The 27,758-nt window shown below is 30.8% G+C and overlaps 1 protein-coding gene across 1 annotated transcript; it reads left to right on the forward strand.

Annotated features, from left to right (window-relative positions):
- On the forward strand, positions 1-27,758 carry LOC134275840 (uncharacterized; the record flags this gene model as incomplete). The annotated part of the gene is made up of 7 exons (XM_062758131.1): positions 1-131; positions 9,752-9,951; positions 15,364-15,471; positions 15,573-15,642; positions 15,738-15,976; positions 27,114-27,236; positions 27,721-27,758. Coding segments are annotated over exons 2-7 (771 nt in total), but the record flags the coding sequence as incomplete, so codon positions are not given.

Consider the following 27,758-nt stretch of genomic DNA (forward strand, 5'->3'; position numbering starts at 1 on the left):
TTTACCAAAGATGCTTTTAGATGGAAGAAATATACTTTGTGTATAGTTTTATCTGTGATTTTCCAATAGCGATTGTGGACTGTGATTGTCTCATCACTGCGCAAGTGAATTTCGACTAAAACACTGAAGTGGTAAGATTCTGTCTTTTCTTATTTTTTTCATTTTCAGAAATTGAATTTTCATTTGAACTTTGCATGAAAATATACCGTAAACTTTCAGGCATTCATATTAACAGGAATCATTCTTAAAATGTATTTAGGCTAAAACACACAACAGTTCGTCAAAACATACAAAGTGTCAAGTGCTTCCTTGTCCACTACTTAAAAATGTTCTTTTTTGTTCTCGTTAGAAAGACATTGTCATAGGGGTTACATGTATCCTTATCAAATCCACAGTTCTATATATACCACTGAATAAAAATTAATGAAACTTTTACCTTTGTTTAATATTTTTTTGTTAATTTTCATTGCTTATTTTATGTTCTGATCAGACATATATTTGGGGTTCATGATTTCAATTCAACTTATTGTTATCTTCAAAATGAGTGGGCATCTACTTATTATACGGATCTCCTACTGATTGGAGTTTAATCAAACTTTCTTATTTTTTTTTTGACAAGTTCCGTTGTGCAATTTTTAATTTAATGTTATCATCAGGAAGCTACAGTGTATCTGGGGCTTCATATAACAAGAAAAAAATATATTCATTTAAAACAAAATTAAAATTGAAAAAAAAATCTCAATAAATTGAGCTGAGAGAGGAAGAAAATATCAAACATACAGTGTATGATTCCAACGCTCATAATAACTGTAGTTAAAAATTGGGTTGATATAATGGTCAAAACATCGCATATTTAACGTTCGGAGTACTGTTGTACAATATTACATTTTAAACGCAAGGAAGTCTGATCATGTGACCAACTGCATGTCATTAAAAATTGAATTTCACTTATATTTGCATGGTTCGATGAGGAAAGGTAGACGTAAGCAAATGTAATAAGTTGTATTATTTGTAATAATACCAAGAAAGATCAAAAAGTTCGCAAACTATTTTACAAATTTCTATATACATTTAAAATCTAAAATTAATGATATATATAGGTCAAAGAGCGATAACTCTTTATTTAATCTTTACGTTTAAAAGTTTATTTATATTTACACATCATAATAAAATCACAATAACAAATAATTACACACATATAACAGTATTAAAATAATATAATCCAATGTTCACATAAGTACAGATTCTGAGCAAGTGTTTTTGTCTGAGAACATCCCCCTATATATATCTCTAGGCCATTGCTCGCGAGGAGCAATGCATTTTTTGGTCATTATATAATGGCATGGTACGTAAACAAAAATACAGGTATTATGATTATATAATAACTACATTTAACTATAAATCAATCAAATATAAACAAACATAATGAAATAATTAAAGACCGTTACAACTCAACTATTTTTCAAAGTGTATAAATTGGAGGTCTTTGATAACAAACTGCTTAATTAAAGTCACATTTCTTTTCAAACTTGCTTTCACTAGGCACAATACAAGTATTATTTTTAAACATCTACCTTCCTTCATTTTAACGATAAATCAAATCATTGATTAAATTTATAAGGAAGTCATTGGTCATAAAAAAATTGCACAAATTATTTAACGCTACCGCATAAGGGTTTCTAAGATATACAATGCACTTTACAGTCGTTTGTTGAACGAGTATGACTGAGACAACAAATTTTCGTTTTAAGTGATTTACATAAACATTTTCACATTGTGATGTCACACACAAGGAGCAAAACTTTATTCAGCATATGTTATTTATCAAACTCTTGTATGGCTTTGTGTGTACCAATTTATTTTCAGATCTGAATTGTGGTTTTGTAGATATAGAGATAGTTCGCGAACTTTTTGATCGCCCCTCGTATTATTTTATTTAATTTGTTAATATAGGCTAAATGTCTGATTGGAATATTTGTAATGATGATCATAATAAATTTTTTATTTTATACATTTACCTGAATATTCACTTAAGTTTTGAAAAAAATGAACTTTACAAGGAGGGGTTAAATAAGATAAAAAAAATACATAATGTTAAAAAAGACGGTTTATCCATCATTATTCAGCCTTAGAATCGGCTACCCTACATGGTTTGCTGTGTGTATCGACATTTTCTAAAATATTCAGCAATGACGCGAAATTCCGATACATGTAAAGGGTTTTTTAATTAGGAAAGATGTGATGTAATATTGATTATATTGCAAACAAAACCTTGAATATTGAAAGAATTTCGGCATACTGAGAACATTTCAATTTAACATTCATCCACCTCTCCGAAAACACTGATTTCCTAATACATTGTATTACTTTAAAGCATAGGTAAACATTGTAAACTTGACCATTTATAATCTTTTATTTGGTTTTTAATTTTCTAGATGTTTCACATAATACAACATTAAAATCTGAAAGATCTAATTTATTTTGATGAATACAGATTTTTTTACTGAAGTCAGGCTTACCAACTTTGAAAATACGTAAAACAATGGCTAAAAAGTTTTTAAAATTTTAAAGAATGAGAGTCCACATAATCTGATTTATTTACTTTTAAAGAAACCACATATAATTTTAGGAAAACTAATACCCAGAACCAAAGTTGTACAAAACATGGATTACTCTCTTTTAGATATGCAGGAGCCAATCTATAGATCTGAAAATCCCTGAAACAATTGAAATGCAACTACAATTACTCAGTTTAAAAATTAATTAACAATTGGAATGGAGAGGGACAAAAGATTAATAAACTTAATCTTCAGTTTTTGCTCACTTTCAGTTCCTTTTTTATTTATTTATTTATCTATTTTGTATTGCTCTTATGTTTTAAGATTTGTTTTGTTTTCTTTAAAACATAATTTTATAAATTTATAGTTAAAGAAATATATATATTTTAACTAAACAAATTGATCAAAATATAATATTATCAAATAGGAAAGTGGAAGACCTGTAATTTAAACACAAGTGATCGGTGACTCCTTTATAATTTTCTGTGTTGTTTTTTATGCATGATATATGTGCTTTCTGTGTCGTTTTGTGTGTATATGTGTAAATACTGTGATGCATACAAAAATATATGTGTATAGTTATTTATGAATGTACTAATATAATCTCGGTCAAAAGCTCTACGGAACTTATGTTTATGCTATAAAAATCAGACTCAAAATAAAATTTTTTGATCTGATTCTGATTAAACACTTCCATATAAGAATACATTGTAATATGCACTGTTAACGAAAATTGTCAAATGCTGCTTCTAAAATAAATTTACAACATTCAATTGATTTTTTTTTAATTTCAGAAGCAGTTTCTTCAATCTTTGGTTTATTAATGTTTTTTAGATTTTCACACGACAACATTAAACTCTGCTTAACTTTAATTGATGAATAAGATTTTTTCTTCATTCCATTGGCAAATACTTAAAATAATAGGTAAAATAAGAATTATCTCCGTTTTGTAACATTATCTTGTCCACAAACTGACACTGTTTAAGATCATTCCCGGATAAATTACCCATAACCAAAGTTGTTTCGTCTTAGCACGGAACAGAGAAAGATTAATGGAAATTCCGACATCATGCAAATCAGTCTCATCATATGTGAGATGTTTAAGCTAGAAAGAGCGACAAAAGATTAATAAACATGTAGTTCCCTTTCACTTGAAAAGATTCTTTATGTTTTTCTTTTACATAATTTTATGTTATTGTATGCACTATACGTGTGTCCAATAATAAAAGTAGAAATTGAATAATTAGAATGTTGAAATGGAAAAGTGAAAGATCTGTCAATATTGAATACACCAGTGATCGGTGAGTAAATGTGGGGCTTTTTTTTTGTAGAATCACAGCATACGCTTACAAAAATATATGTGCCTGCACTTAATACAATGTACAAGGTTCAGCATCAAAGAAATAGTTTTATTTCTTGTTCAAATTAAAGTTCATAACCCTTAATAGAAGAAGTTAAACATCACATTTTATGCAAGATCGGAAGTGCTCTTTGTGCATTTTATGAAACACATTTTGATCTCTTCCGGTTTAGTTTGTTAGCATATTTTTCAATGTCTCTTGTGATATGTTTCATTCAATTACAGATGATAAGTGCAATATAGTAGTAGCAGTAGAAGTAGTAGTAGTAAGTATGTATTTATTTGGTATCATGTCATCATACACAAAGCAAATACAAATAACTATACATGTACATGATTAAATGAAAGACAGAATTTGGCAATCTAGATTTTATATAGATCGATGCTTGAAAAATAATTGATGTAACAATATTTTTTTTTAGAAATGGCATTTTACTATGATGAGATTGAAACCAGGATAAACCATAAAGAATAAATCACAATACAGTGTAGTGAATGATCCATAATTAAAGCACTATGATAATCTTGGGGCATTATTATGTAGCTCCTTTTGGTTGCATAAACATCTAATTGAGTGATTACGATAACATTGACATTATCTATAAAATAATAAAATATACTAGTATTTTTGAACTTGTAGTAGTTAAGAACACTTCCATTTTCTAAAATGTTATTTTGTAAGATAAAACTCTTGACTTCTTTCGTAAAAGTACTTTTCCTTTTGTACATTTGATAGAGGCTGGTATGAAAATTCCATTATTTGGTGCAATTATAATAAAAACATGTTTGCTTGAAATGTTTTCAAATGAGTTATAAAAAAATCTCTATTAGAGAATGCTCTTGTGTTGCGTGAAGATAGTGCTGATCGCAGAGTCAAGTTTTCGTTTAGATAAGATGATTCCTAGCCATTGTATAAATTATACATAGTTTAGTCTGATTTTTCATACCCGATCTTCCACTTTTAACAAATCCAATTAACTAAGTCCTTTATAATTCACGATATGTAAAGGGGATAGCTTTAGTATCAATCCTACTTTTTTGATTTGGCATATTGGTAATTTCTTTCTCAGACTTTTTAATAAACCTGCATACTCTACACAGCTGGAATAATATAAATGACATTGTATCGGAGCAGAGCGTAATGACATTTTACAATCTATCTACACAAGCTCTTCAATTTCTTTAAATCAGTTATATGCAAACCATACTTTTTATCTACTTCAACTCTGAAGTTGTACAACTTCAGATTATCTGCGTTTTACATGTTTTATTGATTATCTGCCTGAAATAAGAAGAAAATAAATAAGTAATCAATCTTACAGGTCATTTGACACAATACATTTTAGAGGAAACGCTCATTACATGTTGCTAAGATTAAGGTTTCCCGAAGGTTTGAAATGCATTTTAAAAATAATATAACATAGCAATATCTGATTTGATTATTCATTTGTGATCGTTTTACATAATTACAGCTGATTCATACAGAGGTTTCTCGCAGCGATATAAAGTAGCCTAGTTTTTGCAATGACTACGCACATCGCGAGACGGTTATTTATACATTTTTGAAATGTCTCGCATTAATTTCTGCTGCGCAGCCCCGAAACACAATTTTAGGAGATATTTTGTCATTTAAATTAATTCACCATGTTCTTGTCAACCCAAGATGTGCTTAGAAAAAGATATATTTATTTGTTACTGGGGTTCAAAATATATCGCAAGGATTTCTAGTAACAGACATAAATGGGAGTTTTTTCCACTCAAAATTGCAATATGAAACAATGCAATCACAGATCTTAATTACGTTTACTTAAAAAAAATTCCCTGGATATATAGAACTTCTGAAATTGTATTATTCCAAATTAATCACCAACGACCAAATTCGTTTTACACACATAATAAATCTACCTCTGATCTTTTACTTTTGATATCATTATAGTGTTTTGATAAGGGTGTTTCAGGCTTATATGGAGGTTTGACTCCTTTTTTTCTCTTCCGTGTTCGTTTTCATGGAAGTTCTTGTCGTTATCATCATCTTCCTGTTCGTTTTAATGTTCCATAAAAGCTGTAGTAATTGAAATCACTTAGTCTTAAGAATCTTAAAAATGTGGAATTACAAACAATATGAAATAGTAAGGATGTCGGCACTCCTCTTACCTCTTACAAAATTCAGTTTAAATGCATGGCAGGTTGGCTATCAATGTACTCTTTATGCTGTCTCCTTTACCAAAGTTTTGCTTGTCATTTCTTGTTCTTTAATAAAAAGTGAAAATACTTCTAAGTACATAAAAAAGTCTTTTTATTTCCTTTGAAATTTAAATCCTATATAATGGAGTCAAATTTCCCATACTTCTCATAACTCTCTTACTAAAACAATAAACGAGGGTTATCTTTTATTGATTTATAAAAATCAAACTGATTAAACTAATCATAAACACTTCAGATCAACAGAAGATGCAACAAGTTTCATAGCAACAGATTACAGTCCCACAAAATTACCTGTTCCAACTTTAATAAGTTAAAATATACGCATAGAAACTCTACAACAATGTTATCAAGCAAGTTCAAGTCCATGCATCGTGACATTTCGGATTTGCTCTCAAGAATCCAGGACACATAAAAGACTTGCGTCTGCATGTCCCTAACAGTCTTACTGCTGATCTCAGCTTCTAATGCTACATAGCACGACATATGAAAGGATGAATACATATCTTTAGATGTAAACGCATGTCTACGAAGTCATATCCTAATAATACCATTAAGAAATCTGTGAAACAGGAAGGTCTTTTTTCTAGTAGCGGTCAGTAATGGTACTACTAGTGCTCTTTATCTCTCATCAGCATGGATTTCCAAACATGACATCAAATCAAATATAAACTAATCCGAAATAAGATAGATTTAGAAACGCACAACGTTAAAGAGGCCATATTATAACGGAGCTATTTTTTTCATGTTAACTAATCAGTATTGATGTAAATAGAATGATTATTTGTTTTCGTTTTGAAAGTAAGCAGGGATCGCAAATGTAAATTGACATTTAATAGTTGTTAATTTATTTTATTATTTTAAAGATTCTATATAGAGCACTTGTTATGGCTATAAATTTCACAAGATCGGTAAATTATTCATTTCGTTTTCAGTTTTAATTTTCTGACAATTGGTTCGACTTACGTATATCATGTTTACATACATGGCTTTTAATCTAACAATATCTTTATGTTGGCTTGTATATATGAATCAACAAGGAAATTATTATTATTATTATTATTATTATTAAAAAATATACATGTTATCATGCACTCAGTGTATTTTATGAATTAAAAAAAAATATCAAGGGTGATTTCCCGATGCAGGATTTAATTACGTTAAGAAGCGTTAAGTGTAATTGCTAGAATTGATAATATGGCAAATGTATCATAAGTTGTCGGAAAAAAAAAGTCGTGTTTGCAGAAATATTTGAGGAACCACATTACCTAATGCTGTATTGTGTAAGATTAAAGAAGATTAAAGAATATTTGAATAAAAAAAATTAAAACTGCGCAGTGAAAGTTATTCATTTCACTCATTTACACATGACCTAGGTTGATAATTTTATTTCTTTTGACAATAGTTTGTTTGTATCATCTGTCCTTAAGTTCTCTAATTATTGAATCCTTCATGAGTTGATAACAGTTGAAATGTGACCGCTTTTCATCACAAAATTCCATTGTGAGATGCTGGAAAACAAGGGCTTCTAATATACTGCATTTAAAATGAATAGTCAAGAATCAGTAAACTAGATTGTGAAATTAAACTTCATTAAAGCTGCTATAAAAGTTATTGCTTTATCCTAAAAATACATTAAATGAAATATGTTTAATTTAGAGCAACCTATGCCTGTTTATACACAAATGATCAGATGGTTTTGATCATTTTTTGATCAATGAACAAAAATGATATTATGGGCATCAAAAATGGGTACCGTCCTTGAATACAAGGACATACAACATGTATATTTGCGAAATTTCAACAAATTATCACTGAATATGTTTGATTAACTTTGAGACAAATAGCAAATTTTATTGTAATCAATTTTTGGGTAGTCCATACTGTTTTAAACAAACAATTCTACATTGTATAATCGAGAGTTAATATTAAAACGTAAAAAAATGATGCAGAATTTAAGAAATAAAGGTCTAGACAAAATTTCCTTAAAAGTTCAGGATCAAACCTACTCCTTAAGTTTTTTTTTTAGTACGTCTGTTTATGTCTTCTCTATGTCTTCTCTATGTACAGGTAATATATGAAATATGGAAACTTCTTTAATTTTAGATAAAGGTTAACTCTCCATATTTTTTATCTTTTATTTCATTTTTGGCAAGGTAGAAGGAGTCCGATGTGTTCATCCTCTAAGAATTAAACTATTGTGCTGTTGTGTGATGTAAATTGACCAAATTGAGAAATTTTTAACACTCAATGCCTAAAAAGCACATATTGTCAATTGTTTGAAACGGAAGAAACAGGAAGAGAGAAAAAGTAGTTATTTCCTGAGATTTCGAGAAGGACTTGTTTACTTTATTCTTCAAATTTTGCATCAAAATTTAGTTTTAAAACAATATTGTTGATATTACATTCAATAAAAAAAAATGGATGATTAAATCAATATATAAAGCACTGCTAAACTGCTCCAATAAAATTAAGTAGTCCATACATTATTTTCATGGAATGCAATTTTAAATCATGCAAAATAGTAATTCCGATAACCATATTCAGTTTAATATTTTTAAGAAAGGGACTTTAAGGGGTGAATAACAAGAAATTACTTTTTGTAGTAGTAGGTAGGCAGTCGTGATAGTTTTCTTTTGTTTAAACTGGAAAAACTCCCATCTTCATGACTTTATTCCATTATTTCCATTTTGAGAAACACAGTTAGATATACTCCGTCTTGTTTACATACTTACATGATTGTATTATACCCCGATGCATCTAAGACCTACCTTATTTATTATGCATCAACAAAAGAATTTCTCTTCATCTTAGAAAATAATATTGCACGCAGGTAGGTTAAGGTTACAACCAAATATTCTACTTGCCTATATGATATGACGTCATAGTAAGCTATACGACTTGAAGTTTAGAGATAACAATTTCATAAAAATCGATATCTAAGATTGATTTGAGGTCGTAAAAATGAATTAAAATATGCATAGGCATAATTTTAACGGAAATATGTCGTTACTGGGCCTCTGTAGTTATCACAGGGGTTAAATACCAAACCCATGACGTCATAACTGTTGATCACGCAGTAGCAGAGTGAAAGTCCAAAAGTGTTTAATAATTTTTTTGTGTGATAGGACAGTAGGATTCTAGCAGCACTTTTCTTGGTACAGAGATATTTTTACATAACTATTATTACAAATTAAAACTTATTATCCCCGGGGTAGTGTTGAACTTCTCACTTTTTCATTAAGGCATATTATCTAATTATAGATATCACGTGGTGACGTCATGGTGAAGTGCTTACTGTAGTATAAGTTCCATTGCAGTCTATAGAATGCATAATTATTGCAAAAGTTTTATCCTTGACTTTTCCAATTTATTGATGTTACATGATTATAAAAAAGTGTTAAATCGACGAATTCTGATCCATGTGCTGCCTTATCATACCTGCGCATTTGCCATTCTAGCCTTTTTTTGAAAAACACCGGTACATACATGCAGTCTATTCATTGTTTAGTTTCTGAGAATTAGAACAAAATATTATTTGAATATACGAGTTCATGGAAAACCCGTTATTAAGAATTTGTAAGTCATCAGGTAAAATATTTAATGCTAGTGGTTTAATAACTTGTTGTAGAAGACAGATGGGTCGGAATGTGACATTCCGATCAGTGTCAACCTGTCCCAAAGACGCTCCCACTTGGCTGAACAACGGCATCAAGTTACAGTGCCCCAATGATACACAAGGTAGGAACCTGTACCAGTGTGTACCTAATGAGAACAGATCGTCACTGGTGGAGTTTTGTTCTAAAGGGAGTATTGGCAGATTTGAAGCAAGTAAGTCAAAGATATTTGTAAAAAGAAAATAACACATAGATTCCAATCAATTTTTTTCCCTTTTAATCTATCAGATTTACATAATGTCCTTGCTGAGGCCGGAATTAAAAAAATATCTTTGTTTCCCCTAACCCGAACCTGAATTCTCAAGTTGGGTCGGTAGGTAGGTTAACAATTTTATTTTCTGACAGCAGCTTTGATAATACATTCTAAAATTTAATGGAAAATTACCTTTATAAATAAGAAAAGTACAAAATAAAGTAATTTGTGAACAAAATGCTAAGTATCGCAAATATGCCGTTTAAAAGCAAAATTCATGATTAATTAGTTCATAACTGTTATTCAGTTGAACTTGTGAAATATTTCACTCCATTACATTTATATAAATTGAATAAAATAGACAAGTTTCTCAAATACGCAAAGACCAGACATACGAGTATATTTTTTCAAACCTTTCATCAGCCTTCAGAGCTTATAGACGATAAATGTACTTTTTTGAGGGCCATGAGATTTGCAATGGTACTGGAGCATTTTGCTTTGGTGTTAAGAAGTAAGTGGCTAAATTTAAATCGCAGGTTTAAATAACAATTAATAACGTTGAAAGGTTGAAGTCCTTCAAAGGGGACCATAAAAACTTATGTCCAGTGTCGCAGAAGATGGTTGCTCAAAAAAGACACCCCCCCCCACTGCTTAATGGCAAAAAAGTGCTGAGTACGTCTAAATTTGGAGCAATGGGGAAATAGTTAAATGTAGTCCTAACAAATCTCGAAGGGATTAAAAGCAAAGAAACAAACAATCTTCCAAGGCCTAATTAAAAAAAAATACACTGAACGTCTCAGGAAGCTGAATCATGATTTAAAAACTAGTTGGGAAGAATATGTAAACAATATTTAATTGAACCAACCCAAATCTACAAATGATAAAAATGCTTTATACATGTACAATGTCATAGACATGAAGTTTAACCACTAAATATAGGTATGAAGAAAGGACATCTGAAGTATATTTATCAGGATGAATATGCAAACATTTTTACAACTCCTATGGTTCCATAATGGCATATAGTAAAAAAAGTATTATAGATGAACTGGTTATTAGATCAAAACTCAAATTAAATGAAATGCAATGAAATTAAATGACGTGTTCACTAGGTGGTTCCCTCATCTACTCATGAGGCGGGCCTTGCCATATATTACGTACCTTGAATTCAAAGACAGGTTTGTTTGTTTGTTGTTTAACGTCCCATTTAAAAATGTATTCACTCACATGGAGACGCCAACACACCTCCAAAACATTCTTAGTTAGTCACAGTAAATTTTATCATTGAATTGTTTCAAAAGCAAAGAATTCCAAAAAGCTAAAAACATAGTATTGAGACGTCGCCATTGTTTTATGAAGAGCTACTGCCCTAGGCCTGTAACAACATCTGGAAGTCATTTTCTTTCCAACAAATGCTTAAAAATCACAGAAGAACGACGTCGGCCGTTCTGATAAAAAGTGATTTTAATGAAATTGTATTTTATAAAACTAGGTTAAATAAAAAAAAAATATTTGAATCAATTTATTCAAAAAATCTTTTCAGTCGGCGCGATTTAATTGGGTCGGTCGCGTTAGGGGAAACAAAGGTATTTTTTATTTAAGCCTACACAAGCAACTTAGCCGCATATGATTCTCATATATGAGTATAATATGATTCTCATATGATTGATCTCATATGTGAATCATAGAAAAAGGACATTATATGTGAATCATATGAAGCAAATAATGTGATTCACATATGATCCACATATGTGAATCATATGAGAATAACTATATATGATTTGCATATGAATGATTTAAGTGTGTTTCAAGCCATTTACATATGAGAATCATATGAAAATGGCATCATATGTAAATTATATGAAATATTTAATTGTGTTTCAAGTCATTTACATATGAGAATCATATGAAAAGGGGTATCATATGTAAATCATATGAAACAGTTATGTGTGTTCTCTTTCAATATTTTTCATATTCTTGTACACATTTAAAAATCAGATATTTCTGCTTTAGATGAAAATTTATTACATTACATGTAAAATGATCTATCTTCATTGGTTAAATATTTTAAAATATTTTATAATGCTTACACAACTTTTTTGGTAAAATTATTTTCATCAAGAGAAATAACTAATTTTTCACAGTGTACATTCTAAACAAAAAAATATACAAACAAGTCAGTAGCATTTGTCGATACATGTATTTAACATATTCTAAAATGAGTACAAATTATAAGATTTCAGCAAAATGATTAAGTAGTTAAACATGTATACATGTACAAATGAATAAAATAATTAGGTCATGTACTTGTATAGATCTACCATATGACATGAAAGTGTCCACTGCAAAATTGAAATATCAGCAATAACATTTGTCATGTATTCTCGAGCTCTATTGTAAATTTATGAAAAATCAGGTTTTTTTGATATTCTAGCATACAAATAAGAATGGGAAATCTTTACAGGTCAAATTCAGACAAGGTTGTGTACATTTTCCACATTTCAGAATTATTTCATATATTTCCAGGTTCTTTTTCCTTTTTTATCTTTTCAATATTTTCAGTTGTCCTCCCTCTGATCTGACCATTGTGAAAATCTCTTTGAACTGTACCAAATATGCAAATCCACCAGTTCTCCCCTTCCTGAACAATTTCTTTGTGGCACAGAATGGTCTCTACAAAAATTTCAAAAATAAAATAATTCTTAAATTACAAAATCAATTCTACAAGTTATATTAAAGTAATTTATCATCAGCAACCAAATGTATTCCCCAATTTACCGACACAGATATAATACGACTACGAAATAAAACTAATGTTATACAGAAAAACTTCTCTAAACCGGCCAGCTGCCGGGCTGAATAATATGGCCGAACTAGAGGGGTGGTCGGTTTCTCGAGAATCTAACATATTGAAGAAATGTAGAACTATGTGACAGATGCTAGAAAAAATATTTAATACACTGTATTGGTTTCTATTGTATTTATCTGTCATCATGTTATTAATACATGTTGATTTTTATGAAAAGAAATTAAAAAAAAACGAGAACAGAAAAAAACATGGACAGTTACTTCATTAACCATATAAGAAGAAATAAACCGGACCCTTTGCCTTAACTGAATTCTATACAGAATCTGTGTATCGCTTACGTCATTAAAAAAATGTATCTACTTCAGTTAAAATTAAATAGTTAAAACATTTCTGAACAAAACTTCTGTTAACAGTAATTTTAATAATGAAATGTCTATTTTGCTAAATGTTTTATTTTATGTTCTCGGCATTTTTTAACAGTTCCCAAATTCAAGACCGCTTCTGTATTTAAAAAGATGATGCAATATGGCGTGCGAGAATCCGTTGATTCATTCTGTGATTTAAATTTATTAGTTGATTGATATTTTATTAATTTAAGTTTAATTGATGTTAATCATATGTACACAGCTTAGACCGGCCATTTACGTAGTCTGGCTCAATAACTACCCCTTCAAGACGGCTAAACAATAGAAAACTCTATGAGCCATATTCAGTTTTTCACACATCTGACCTCTCGTGGGTAGGCTATTTTTCACACCTCCGGCCGGTCATTATACCCCCTCTGGCCAATGACAGTAACATTTCTTGCTATCAAAAAGCGGCCGGTATGATGAGGGGATATTTCCTACGGTTTTCAGGGGTGGCCTATATAGTTTCATAGCTTTTAAAGCCAGCATATTCTATTCATACTTACCATATTTTAAAAGTGCATTGGATTAAAATTGTTTCATAATGTAGAATACAACTTCTTTATTATTGAGTTGAATTTAATTTTGATGACGCCATGCAAACAATGCAGAATTATAAAGGAATTAAAAAATGTAACAAAAAGAAATCATCAAGAAATATTTTTTCATAAAGGAGTCATTACAGATGTACACTTTGATTTTTTATTGCAAGTATTTTTTTTTACCTTAAATATTGTGATGATGCAATCGTCTGTCACAATCAGCTTTTGGATCAATTGCCAGTCTTATCAGCTTTGGGCTTCTTGGACTTAATAAAAAAGCAGCACGGTGACACTGAACTTAAGTTGTTGAATGCATCTATAGGCCATAGAAATAAACATTTGTCATTAAGTTGATGGAAGAATCGACTTGATAACGATCTCAACATACAAAAACGCCAAACTGCTATACAGGGTTTCTACTTTCACTTTCAAATCAGTACGTAACAAAAGTCAAAACAAAAAGAAAACAGAGTAATGCCTTTAGCCTAACATGTAAATTGTAATGTTTACATCCATTCAGAAACAAATTTATCCAAAATTACTTACAGATCATCACTAACGTTATGTAGGTTTACGAAATGTATTAATCTAACAATTACAAGTGTTGAGAATATTATTATCCGAGATTCAATATCGATATAAAAGCGGGGGATAGAGTCAGAGAAATCTCGGATTAAGAGTATTACAGAGATGAGTTCATACGAACCTGTAACCGTAATGAAATGATATTTCAACAATATGAATTAAAGGTCTTTAAGAAATTGTTTAGAAATTACTTACTTTTTCCAACACCCAGCACTTCTGCTGCAGCAGTGACGTCAAACATGACGTACACTTTCATCCGATAGAAGTTCAAACCGATCCAGGAAAAATACGGATTTTTTTTTTTATTTTACTCAAGTAATAAACCCAAACGCAAAATATTTGAAATAAAAAGCAAATTGATTTATTCTTTATCAATTTTGACTGGGATATGCATTATAACAGAAAAAAGAAAACTGTGAAAGTTTTTTTATAAGGGAAAAGGGGGGGTGTTAAACAGAGTTATTGCTAACAAATTCTTTTGAAATTAATGTACATTTAAATTACTATTTAGATATATCATTGAAATTGCAATTTAACTTGAGTATACCAAGGACAAATAAGTGAATACTGTTTCATGTGATTCTCATATGATCACTGTCAAAATATTCAAATGATTTTTACCTGAGTATATAACAAGGGCAAATTAGTTAATATGGTTTCATATGATTCTCATATGATCAGTTTCATATGGTTCTCATAGGACTACTACCAAAATATACATATGATTCTCATATGAAGGACATTTCATATGAGAATCATATGTATATTACTTCATATGATTAACATATGCATGATCATATGATTCTCATATGATTGGCCACATATGATTCTCATATGATTGTATAAACATATGATTCTCATATGTTCCACACATGATCTTCATATGAAAGGCAATGCATATGTGGATCATATGTGGGTAAATTGCCTATGTAGCAACATCTTAGTTAAAATATTCTCATTTAAAACTGAATGACTCAAGATGTGAATCGACCTTTAGAACGAACTTTGAATATTTTCCCTATCTCTTTAGATATCTGCCCTTATGCTGTATCTTCAGGACACCTAGACGCCATCGACTGCTCCACTTTCCTTTATGGTTGTCCGAGGGAACCTTACATTACCAATGAAGTTTTCAAATGTAAGACGAAATCTTTTTCGGATGCAATAGTACATTTAACATGTGTGACGAGGGCCTGTGAATAAAAACAATCAAAAATAGGCATGTATTTATTGTTTCAGATTCAGCCTGCTTGGAAATCAATCCACAAAAACGCTGCTATTTGGCAAATGAAAACTGTTTAAATGAAACGTAAGTAAATCTGTGCACTCTCATGCATCTTCTCATAAGATTAGACGGATTGAATCAAATTTTTATATTATTGGGTGAATCTTTTATTATTTAAGGAGCCGTGCAATACCAAATTCCACAACGTTTAATCTCATGACTGACTCCTCAGCATATATCCTGTCCACACACAGCTCTAATCTTACTTCGGTGTCACCAAACAGTACTTTTAATTTGCAGCCAGGGATTGAGACCGCATCTATAATTGCTGGAGTAGTATCATCATCGATCTTTCTAGTCGTTATTCTCCTGTTCTTATTCATTTTTAACTCGAAAAGATGTCAGTCTTGGAACACAAGTGAGTTAATTTTATGTTTACTTAAGAAATAAACAACAATGTAAAAAGTGTCTGAGAATGAACGTTTAGTTGGTCACGTGATCAAATCCTGTGAAGCCCGAAAGATTCGTCTTGTTTCAACATTTGAATATTTACAATGATGATCAGCAGTCCAGTTTCAGAATTTTATATTGAAAAAAACAATGATCCCTACGGAGAATAATCTTATTATTTTATGAGTTTTTAATGTATTTGAAGTCAAAATTAGTGATATCCCCTGTTTTAGTTAACATAACTTCAAAGGAATTTCCGATTTTAGACTGTAATAATAGTATTCAAAACATTCTTCCCACCAAAGGAAGATCTAGTAAACATCTGTTGAATAAAAATATCTATATGTGTCAGTTATTTTATCCTTTTCATCGCGTTAACCTTGGTAGTCCGAAAACAGACAGAAATATATATAAACAATATATCACCTAGCCTAGCAAATAGTAGCACTATGACATCTGACACCCCAATGAAGTTCACACAGAATTGAACATATGTTTTCTTCAATAGATTCATCTAAGAAAGAATAATGCTGATATAAACATATGTACATATATCGTACTTTTGCTGTTTCATAACAAATGCTGTTGTAGTCTAGCTACATGTATATGCAAGGATAATTAAAAGTTACCAAATTTAGTTCGATACATTTATTTACGCATATTTCTAAACATTTCTAAAATGTATGAAAAAAAATGCGTAACTCAACATAAAAAATTAAGTGTTTTGAGAATATTTTTGAAGATTTTGAGAACCTTAGTTTACTGTAATGCTAAAGTCAGAATACGCAGCACTGTTAAGGCTTGAAAAAAGGGCGGGGCCTTATTTATACGGGTAAAGTAACTGTGACGTCACACAAAACTATCACTTTAATTTATGTATTTCTCATGATACCTGAAAATGAAATAATTAGCAACTTTTAAATGTATTAGCATAATGAACAACAATAAAACTTTTCAATCTATTAAAAAACACTTGCTAGTTAAATCCAATGTAGCTGGTTATAAACAAAGCACTGATTGCGATGAACTTATAAAATGACGTCATTTTGGTAAGAATGACGTATTTCATGTGCTGTGATAGACAGATTGAGGAATTTTTTAACAATGAAAAATGCGTTTTATTATTAAACGGAATATTAAATACAGGTGTTAAATAGTCGATGAATACCAATGTATTTCCTTTGTTTAGAGCGATTTTTCATTAACTATCTAAAGAATGTATTTTGTTAACTATGTCGTGTTTTTATGTACAGGCTTCGTATATTTTACAACGAGATGTTGATAAAATCGTACTTTGGCAATGGCATACCCTAATAGATCTTAACCATTTTTTGAATAAAGATAAAGGATATATATCTTAACTTGAAAAATGCTGCTGCTTTCTTTAAATCGAGGGTGTGATTTTGTAAGTACACAAAATATTTGGTAAAAGTCAAACATATTTCGACATTGGCTCATTTACCTGAAAATTTAACTATTAAAACGCGAATTGTATTCAAAGCAGCAGTATTTTTCAGAAACTACAAAGTATGGAGAAATAATTAATAGCTTGAAATTTTAATTTCAACTAGGGTATGCCCTTGCGATATTGAAATTTGTTCATGACCTACGTACATTCAGTACACGAACTATGCATACATCACGTGACTGTCCATCGATGGGACCAAATTTCATACAGTACAGAGTGGGTTATACTATGCTATTTCCATAAGTATTTTAATTCTGTGATGATAAAACAGCTTAATTAAAATAAATTAAGTTTTATAAAAATCCCCCTTTTTTGCACATCTATTTTCCTTCGATTTCTCATAGTAGGCCTTAACCGTGCTGCGTAACATCTAAACATCAGTTTTTATTACCGTGGAACTTTTTTATCCCTCATCAGACATTTTTTTTTATGACAATGAATTCCTTAGCACGGGACATCATGCCCAGAAATTTTCTAACACATCATCTCTGGGAAGAGGAGGGAGGGGATGTAAAAACTTTGCAACATGAAAAGCATTGTTTGATGAAAGAAGCTATTTACAAAACGATCTGTGTGCTGCCTTAACATATCTGCGTAACAATTAAGTAATTCTTTAGCAAAAGAGTTGTATGTGTATGTGGTACATAGGCCTTTAATTATAACTAATATTGATTAAGTTCCAAATTCATCACGAAGATATCAAGAATTAAAGTTTTTCGCATAGATTAAGGGGGATGTACGGCCACCTTTAGTGCAGTGAGAACAAAATGTAAACATTTCTTCAAATGGCTAAAGTACATTACATTTTGATCAAATTTTAAGTCTTTATGATAAAGATACAATAAATATGCATAACTGATTGCATGTTGTGCATATATAATATATACTTTTGCAGAAAAATGCTTTTGATATCCTCCTTAGAACTGCGCAGCTACAGAATTCAGCAGAGCCTTAAAAAATCCAAAAAAATACGCAAACTGTGCATTAATGTTCTCTCTACAACCATTTGTTGAGAAAATTTCTAAATTTTGCACTTTTAAATGATAATTTTAAGTTCAAAACAAGGTATCGTTGTCATCAAAAGAGTGTAAAGAACCAAAAAAGTAGTTCATTGATAGCAGCACGTGGTCTATTTTTAGCACAGAATTTTGTTTTCAAGACCTATTCTTAATATGGAGGGACATACTAGTAACAATCTTTAAATGTAGAAGAGAATTACAGTTGCAAAACATTTCAAATAATATTAACGCTTTTAAAAGAGGAATTGTGTTATAGTGTGGCTTGAAGTATTTTATTTAGTATTACATGTATTATCGAACAGTTGTTAAAAGTGTACGTATTGAAATAAACTCTTTGATTCCAGGTAAGGAAAAAATTAGCACCATCAAAGTTTAAAATTAAGAGTTTGTAAGTTTGCACCAGATTGTTGATAATATCTATCAAAAGATTAATTATCGACAATAAACACAAAGAAATTAAACACATAAAATCTATATGAAAAACCTTGTGTTAGTATCTACTAGTACGAGGGGTGATCAAAAAGTTCTCGAACTATCTAAAACCAAAATTTAGATTAGAAACAAATTTGGTGCACTCTCAAGTTCTATAAATAGCATATGCTGAATAAAGTTTTGCTCACAATGTGAAAATGAAGTCATTATGCCGGTACTTGTGCAAAAAATGGTTGTATGTCAGTGGAACTCATTCAACAAACGACTAAAAAATTTATGGTATATCTTAAAAATGCCTTTGAAGTAACGTATAAGAATTTGTTTTTTAAGTTTATTAAGACAAATGACTTCCTAATAATTCAATCTATGATTGGATAGATGGTTTAGTGAAGGAAGGCAGATGGTTGAATATAATACTTGTATGTTGCCCGGTGAAAGCAAGTTTGAAAAGGGGTTTGTTTTTTAATTAAGCAATATGCTGTCAAAGATCTTCCAATTTACACTTTGAAAAATACTTGAATATTTCAAGAACAATAATATAACTATCAAATACCTAAGATATCGTTTACTTTCGATCACCCCCCCCCCCCCCGTATATACTCTGTCAAATAAAACATTACGATTTTCATTACTGCGGAGCAACATTTGAAAGGAATGAAATCATTCGAGTGTGTTAGGAATATTTAACTGAATATTTTTTTATTTGCCCATTTTGTCAAAATTACAATTTTACAGATAAAAAGAAAAAATCAACAAAATGAAATATTTTGATACCATCTTTAAAATGACATTTTCAGTGGACCTCCCAACTCAGGGAAAAATTATTGGGTGCCGGTCATATTTATAGGTGAGAAGAAAAAAATTCATTAAAATTTAAACATATTTGTTGACGGAAGAAAAAAAAATCCTGTAATTGGATTAAAAATAAAATTGAGTTGGGCCATTTCTAGGTAGTAAATCGGAGAGAGGGGCAACCAAATAATTTTAAAACAAATGGTCGTATAAGGCTAGTACATGTTTCATCACATACTTAGAAATGCAAAATTTTTAATCTTTGGCACTTTGTTGAAAAAAGAACATAGGATTTTCGGAAGGGAGGGGGGGGGGGTAGTTCTTCTGATTTTTTGGCGATGGTAGACATAGCATATACAATGGGACCTTTGTTTGCAAACATTGTGATTGCTTCTAAATTTCAAAGAAACAACTCAATATATTTCATCAAGCTTCGTATGTTCATTGAGCGAGAGCTTACAACGTAGTCAACATAATGAGACATGATGCGTTTTTATGTCCAAGCATTACTCCATACAATGTGTTGGTCATTGCAAACAATCAAGCTATTTATGTGAGGTACCTGAAGGAAATCCTATAACTGCCTATTTTATTCTATCTAACTGCTAAAAAAAATAGACATATATACCAACTTTTCGAAGGTAAGACATGTAATTGCAATTTGTTTTTCATGCACCGCATATTGTTTAACATTTTCAAATTAAATGCTAATCATCCTCCTTGCAGTGCCCCATTTCAAAATAACTTCTATCGCCACAGAAAAAAGACCCGACGTAAACACATATGTTTAGGGCATTTTTAAGCTTTTTTCTTGAGTTTTAAAGAAACCAACAAATTATCAAGACTTGTTCCACGAAAAATTAAATATGATCATGGTAATAAACGCATCTATCTACAGCAAATATATGCACATGCCAACCATGTGCTCAGTGTAGTAATATTATCTAGGAAACTCGAGCTGCGAACAGAACAGTTTTTCCCGATTTGCTGAAGTGGGGTTAAAATCGCGGTTTTTCATTAATCAGACGAAGCGATGCAACAAATAAAAGTAGTAAGTAATATTACCTAATGATTATAACTTAGTAATTTCTTGTCTTGATGTTATTATAGTCGCATTTATTGTAAAATCAATGTTATTCGAACTCTGGGTGACAGAGGAATGGCGGACGAAATAAACACATGGCCTCAGGAAGACACACATATGAAAAATCAAATTTTCAAGAATTTTAGATAATGACAAGAAAAAAGCGAAACAAATGGTTGTAGCCATATTATCAATGAATCAAACTAACACCATTTTCAATGCATTTTTCATCTCGTGAATGCTGTAGCTGCGCAGTTCTACTATGATTAATTTCCTCCTAATTAAGACAAAATAAACTTAATTATTTACTAATTTTGGTCTCTAACAGTAGGTAACTAGTGCATTAACACTTTGAGTAACTTTGGGCTAGTTTAGACTAGTATTAAGCGCATTCTTGGCATTTCTTATTTCACACCAGATTAGATCCAATTGGCTTGTACATCCCCCTTAAAGTCTGCATCACAGTAAAATTTTAAATGATGTTGTACTCTTGTATAGACTCTGTCATCTGTTAATTTTTGCCTTTCCAGCTGTTCAATTTTCCGTGTGCAATTCTAAAATCAATCTCTCTCCTACTGTTTTTATTCTAACTCTGTTCACATTGATGTATCTGTGGAATAGATTCTTCATTTTATTAGCACTGAGTAAGAGTTATCTTTCGTTTATGTTCCTTTCCTATATCGTGTCAATGCCTCTACACAGAACACATTCTATCGTTCAAAATTGTCCTTTTTCGTAAACTCTATCATTTCTAACGATAGAATATACTGGCATTTTAAAAATCAGTAATTTTTTAACTTGACGATCCCGTCAGGATCATTAACTCAGCACTGCACAAATCTAATTTACAACTCCACATTATGGAAAATTAAAGCTCAGAAATTCTGTCAATTATCAGTGAAGCGAAAAGAAGATTCAAGCTTGATTTATAACTCATCATCACTCCAAAAAACATCTCAAGGAAATCTCCCAAAAGTCTCCAAGCGTTTAGAAAAAAAAATGCAAAAAAAAAAACGAAGTGTGACAGAGCGAAAGATAGACACGGGGACAGGTAAAGAAGGACGGATGGACTCAGAGAAACCTTAAGTTCCCTATTTTTCACAGGAAGGGGAATAATAAACTGACCAATAGAGCAAAAAACTTATTCACTACATGTCCTGTTTCATTACGTCCAATGAATCCTTTGTTTGGAACTATAATTTGCACTTTTAATCCGCTGTTTCATAATTGGGTATTTTACTTGAAAAAGACGTCAATGGTAATCAAACAACCTAGCTTTATGATAAACGTGATGACTTTAACTTTTCTTTCGTCAACGTTCCCTACTATGCAGCAATATACCCTAATCACATTTATCATCGAGTCAAATGCTGACTGACTTTTTTCATACTAATTTTATCCATTATTTATATTCTGAATTGACGACTGATTTTTCCGCTTTTTCCCCGATCATGACAAGGAACACACGGCGCATGTGAATGGTCGCGTGGATCTCTTCCTCCATGGCACCTAATCCCACCTCTGATGTTTCGAAGGTCCTTTTTTGCTCTGCCCTCTTTTGTATTGTTTTGTAAACTTGATACTAAATGCGTTGTTATCTCAATATCAGCCTCTCAGAATGCAAATGGATATATAGTGATTTTATAACATAATTAAAAACTATTTTACAACGATGGGCGATTCTTTTGAAGATTTGTCTGATATCAGAAAAATATAAAGTCAGGAGGGTTTAAAAATTTCACGTTGGGGATATGTTAAACGTTTTATTGACCTGTGATGTCGGAGGGACGTGATTTTAGCAAATGCATTTCCAGTTTAAAGTACATATATAAATTCTAATATTGCAAGGGCATAACAAAGTTAAAAATCTTAGTTTAATTTATAATTCTTTGCATCACAATATGTATATGTGAAAAGTACTGCAAACCTATGCATTTCCACTATTTTATTGCTATAATTATATTTATTAACTGTGGGTTTAATATTTTGATTGTCAACTAAATAAAGTAAAAATAATCAAACCCCATTAAGAAAACTTCTAACGAAAAAAAAAAGTTTTCTATAGTTAACTATAGTAAATCAAAGTGCAAATTATCACAATAATAAATAATGTTTTCAAAGTGATCACTATAGTGTCAAAGTTATCACTATTATAGTAAATTTATGTGATCACTATAGTAAACTAAATTATCACTATAATAAATTTAAGTTTTCATAGTGATCGCCATAGTAAATCAAAGTTTTATAGATATAACTATAGTAAATAAATTATCACCATAGAAATAATTTTTTTCCCAAGTTTCCATAGTGATCGCCATGGAAAGTTTTAAGTTATCACTATAGTAATTCAAAGTTCTTATAGTGTCAAAGTGTTCATTAAAGTAAACTTTAGCTAAGTATTGTAAAAAATAGTTAACTTAGATTTTATGTTTGGGTTGTTCAATTAGACTGTTTTTAATTAAAAAAATTACAATAGTACACATAATTTTTAGTTAATGTGATAATTAAATAAATCTTAAAGCACAGTCGTGCATTGACTCTTAAACAAATTAAAGGCTTGAATGACTTTATGATACAAAAAAAAAAAATAGGGATGTCAATTTTACTTGGACAGCTTAGTCGCATGCTTTAGTCGAACGATAGTCGATTATTCGTTTAATTTTAATTATTTTTTTTCATTTTCACTGTATGTCTTTTTTGACGAGTTTACACTATTTAATCTATGTTATCAACATGTTATCACCATTATACAACGAATTTCTGAATTGTTAACATGTATGTAGTAAAATAAAAACTTTACAGCAATATGTACGAGGGGTTATCAAAAAGTTCGTGGACTGGCGCTATAAAATAAATACTATGCTAGCTGGGTTAATAAAATTTATTGTCGATTTGAATTAACAAAAGTTGAAGTTATTCTGAAAATTTCAACTGTGTACTATTCAAAACCATAATTTTATCGTAAAATGAATAACACAAGGTATGGTAACCCGGCGCTGTTGCCGGTTCAGTTTTTTGACGTCGTGTAACGTCATCGCGTCATGACTTTTCAACCTGCAACAATACACTTTTCATGGCGCTGTACCCAGGAGTGAAATATGGAATGATACCACTCCTTTTATAAGTGTAGTTTCTGGTTTACTACTGACTTCAGCTCTGTAATGTCATGAAATTTTCTCCCTCGTATATCGTTTTTCAGTTTTGGGGAAAGAGGCAAAGTCGCAAGGTGCGAGGTCTGGTGAGTACGGTGGGTGGGGCAGAATTTGGGCCCCTGCTGTAAGTTGATTGTAAGTACAGTCTCTGCTGAATTGTGGGATGGGGCATTGTTGATCAGAAAATGTTTTCCCGATTTAAGTAAAAATCAGGTCTTTTTTTCCTAAGCGCATTAACTAAGTCCTTTGATAAAACCTATAAATATAAAATCAACATGCAGTTGCGCGTTAATATTTTAAAACAAAATGACTGATAATGTTCAAATATTTCAACATTCGCTTATTTTATAATTGCATAATCAATATTTCAATTTATTGTATTACTTTTATTGGGTTTATATGTGTTGATTTTATAAAAGTTAGGCCTACAGTACTTCATATTTCTTTCCTTTTATGCAATAAAAATTATATCTAACCTTTGAGTAATATTTTACATTTACTGATCTTCCTTTAGGCACAACGTGACTTAAAATAACTCCACGTGAGTCAAAAAATATTATAAACATGTGCTTTTTACGGATTGAAGCTCTGGCCTTTTTGGGAGGGGGTGAATTAGACCCAATCCACTGCATTGACATTTGTTTACTTTCCGGGTCAAAATTGGATATCCATGTTTCGTCTACCGTGATAATTCGGTCCAAGAAGTTTTGATCAATGCGAAATCGGCGCAGAAACTTTTTTATTCTTCGACTCTTCTGACTTTTTCAAAATCTTTTAAGAGTCTTGGTACCCATCTTGCACACACCCGGGACATTTTCAAGTCATTGTGTACAATGCTGTGTATGGATCCATAGGAGATAGAAAGATCTTCACTCAACTGTGTTAATGTAATCCGTCTATCCGAGTTTAAGATTTTTCCCGACGCGATCAACGTTATTTTCAGTGGTAACAAGTTTCGGGCATCCGACTCGCAAATCGTCTTCCTTTATTCTCTACCGTTTAAATGTTTATGCCACTTAAAGACAAGTGATCTTGATACTTTTTTCTTTCCCCTGCCTGATTAAACATTTCCACTCTCTGTTGGGGTTTTACCAAGTTGAACGCAAAACTTTATAACATTCCGGGGAAAAAAATTTCCCCTCCGGCGTCATTTTTCACTCGTACAATTTTGAACAAACTTATAAAAATGGCTATAAAATTCCACACAATGCACTAAATGACGTAAAATTTTAAAAAATTACGGAACTGTTGTATGACGTCTATTTAAAAAATTCGGAAAAGTTTGATAAGAAATAGTCATTATTTTTCAATTTATATTTTAAACTTGAAGATCAGAATTTGTCATATTTTGAGGTTGCGCCGCCTAGTCAAACTATCGCAAAGGTTATAGCATGTAATTTTTTAAAAAATGATTATTAAAATATAAAATCTTCATAGTATTTGGAAAGATCTATATTTAGTTACACTCCAAATTTCATTGAAGTACCTTGAACGGTATTAATTTTATAGCGCTAGTCCACGAACTTTTTGATAACCCCTCGTACTGTACCCAGTGTATTTAATTTCAAAATTAATTAATATATTAGCATTATATGTATATGCAAAATATCAAACCTGTATTTACCCTTTCTCTGCATAACGGTAGTAGATGTACCTCATTACTGAAGCCAATTTCTACTTGTCCGTCTATGATCTTTGACAGTTAAACAAATAAAGCGTGTCTCTTATAAAAACAAAGAGAGAGCAAATATAGCTTGGGATAAATTTCAATTATGAAATTTGTGCAAACAATCAATAATCGTAACATGAAATTAATATCAGAAAAGAAAACACGATTTAATTACTCTCAATACTGACCCCAATCTATATGTATTTACAATTTTGTAATAGCTGTTTAATCAGAATTCTTTCTGAATAGTTGTATCACGTCAAATCTTCGGAGTTTGAATTTTCAAAACTAAACAAGTGTCCTCTCCATTTAAAACAGTAAGAGGTAGACAATCATTAATAATCATGTTTGTGATTTTTCTTTCCCACTCTGCTTTTGTGTCATTTTTGCGGAGAACTTCACATAAATCGCATCGCCGCAAAATGTGTTTGATGTTACACTGCGCTGCAGTATAAAAGTTCAGATTCACATAATCTTGATAACATTGTTTACCTTTGTTAAGTTATACCAAAGGCCATAATAAATAAATTGCTAGATTCTCATCCGAAATTTTTTAAAAATCGAGGCGGGTGGGCGGCTTTTATTTTATATTTTTTTTTATTTTTTTTCAATTTTGCAGATTTTTTATTCACCTGGTCAATCGATGTAATTTTATCTACAATACCCGAATGAAAGTCACAGTAAAGGTTTAATTATCTCTTACTTCATGTCATCACCAATCTTTTTCAACCAATGACCCTTGTTTAAAATATATACCGGTACGCATGTATTACAGCAATTACCATCTTTTCAGCTGTCAAAATCATGTAGACTTTCCCGATCAGAATTAAGAGGAAGAAAAACAGAAAGAAAAAAATAAATCGAGGAGGGGGTATAAAATCGGGGCGGGCGGGGATGCGAATCTAGGAATATTTTTATGGTCAAAACTGTAGATATTGAAGACATGTTTGTCGAACATACATTAGACGTATAAACTTTGAACAGTCGTACCATACCCTTAATTTTACATATGAAAATATTAATGTAAATCTATGAAATGGGCAAATATAAATTTATTGCTTTGAATTTAAAATTACTTTGATGAAACACATATTTAACGAATAACCGACTAAAAAAATTTTAGTCGATAGTCGGTATGATCGAACGATAGTCGAGTACTCGAATATTCGTTGACATCCCTAAAAAAATCATTTTTTTTAAATCAGATTTTCGATAATGATTAAAACAATATTCATGGTTAATAAATGAGCATTAGATATATAGGCAATATACCATCATAATACCATGTAGAGTTTATATATCAAGGTCAAGGTTTGCATGAATGACATAAAATTAGTATCCATCTAACATTGGCATCAATATTTTAGCATACGTACATGAAGTGTTAGCTAGCTTTATTTCTAAAAATAAAGTATTGGATTGCTTTGTTTGTGACAATGAAAAAAAAATAAAAAAGTGTATGGGATAAAATAAATTCATTCTTTGGCAGCAGTGAAATCAACGGAGATGGATGTCATCAGTATAGAAAGACAAGAAGAAGACCAAGAAAGGGGTGAGACTAGTTATATTGATAATGAGCTTGTTCCTTTTGTAAATATGCAACGCTTCGCAGGTACGATAAGGATTTCCTGAGAATATTGCATTGTACTCTGTGCATGCACTTTTCTGAACTACAAATGTATGACGTCATATTTGAAAATGACCTCAAGTCACTACAAACTTTAGCTGTAATGAGAGGGAGAGTGTAATAATCTTGCATTTTTTTCAATCTGCATATAAAGATGCAGAAATCTAATTTAAAATAAATGTGTTTTAAATAATTTTAAAAAATACAATATATTCGAATAATTTAGATGACTTAGTTTTTTACTTTTGTGTAAAAATCAGCGTGTTTTAAATACATACATGTACGAAAATATACGTTTGACATGTACCTTTTTATACTCGTGAATAGAGGCAGAATTCATATGTGTATAAAAGAGCCTGGTGCATGTCATTAATGAGGATTGATTTGAGATGTTTAGAGAAAATCTTTAAGAGGACTCTCCCCTCTAATCTTGCTTGGGAAAAATGTATGATGATTTGTTTTAAAACAGAATACGATATTGAGCGGAAAATGCCCTCAGATTTGTGG

Source organism: Saccostrea cucullata, unplaced genomic scaffold (assembly GCF_032062105.1).
Source record: "Saccostrea cucullata isolate Sc308-1 unplaced genomic scaffold, CSIRO_AGI_Scuc_v1 ctg7050, whole genome shotgun sequence".
NCBI lineage: Eukaryota > Metazoa > Mollusca > Bivalvia > Ostreida > Ostreidae > Saccostrea > Saccostrea cuccullata.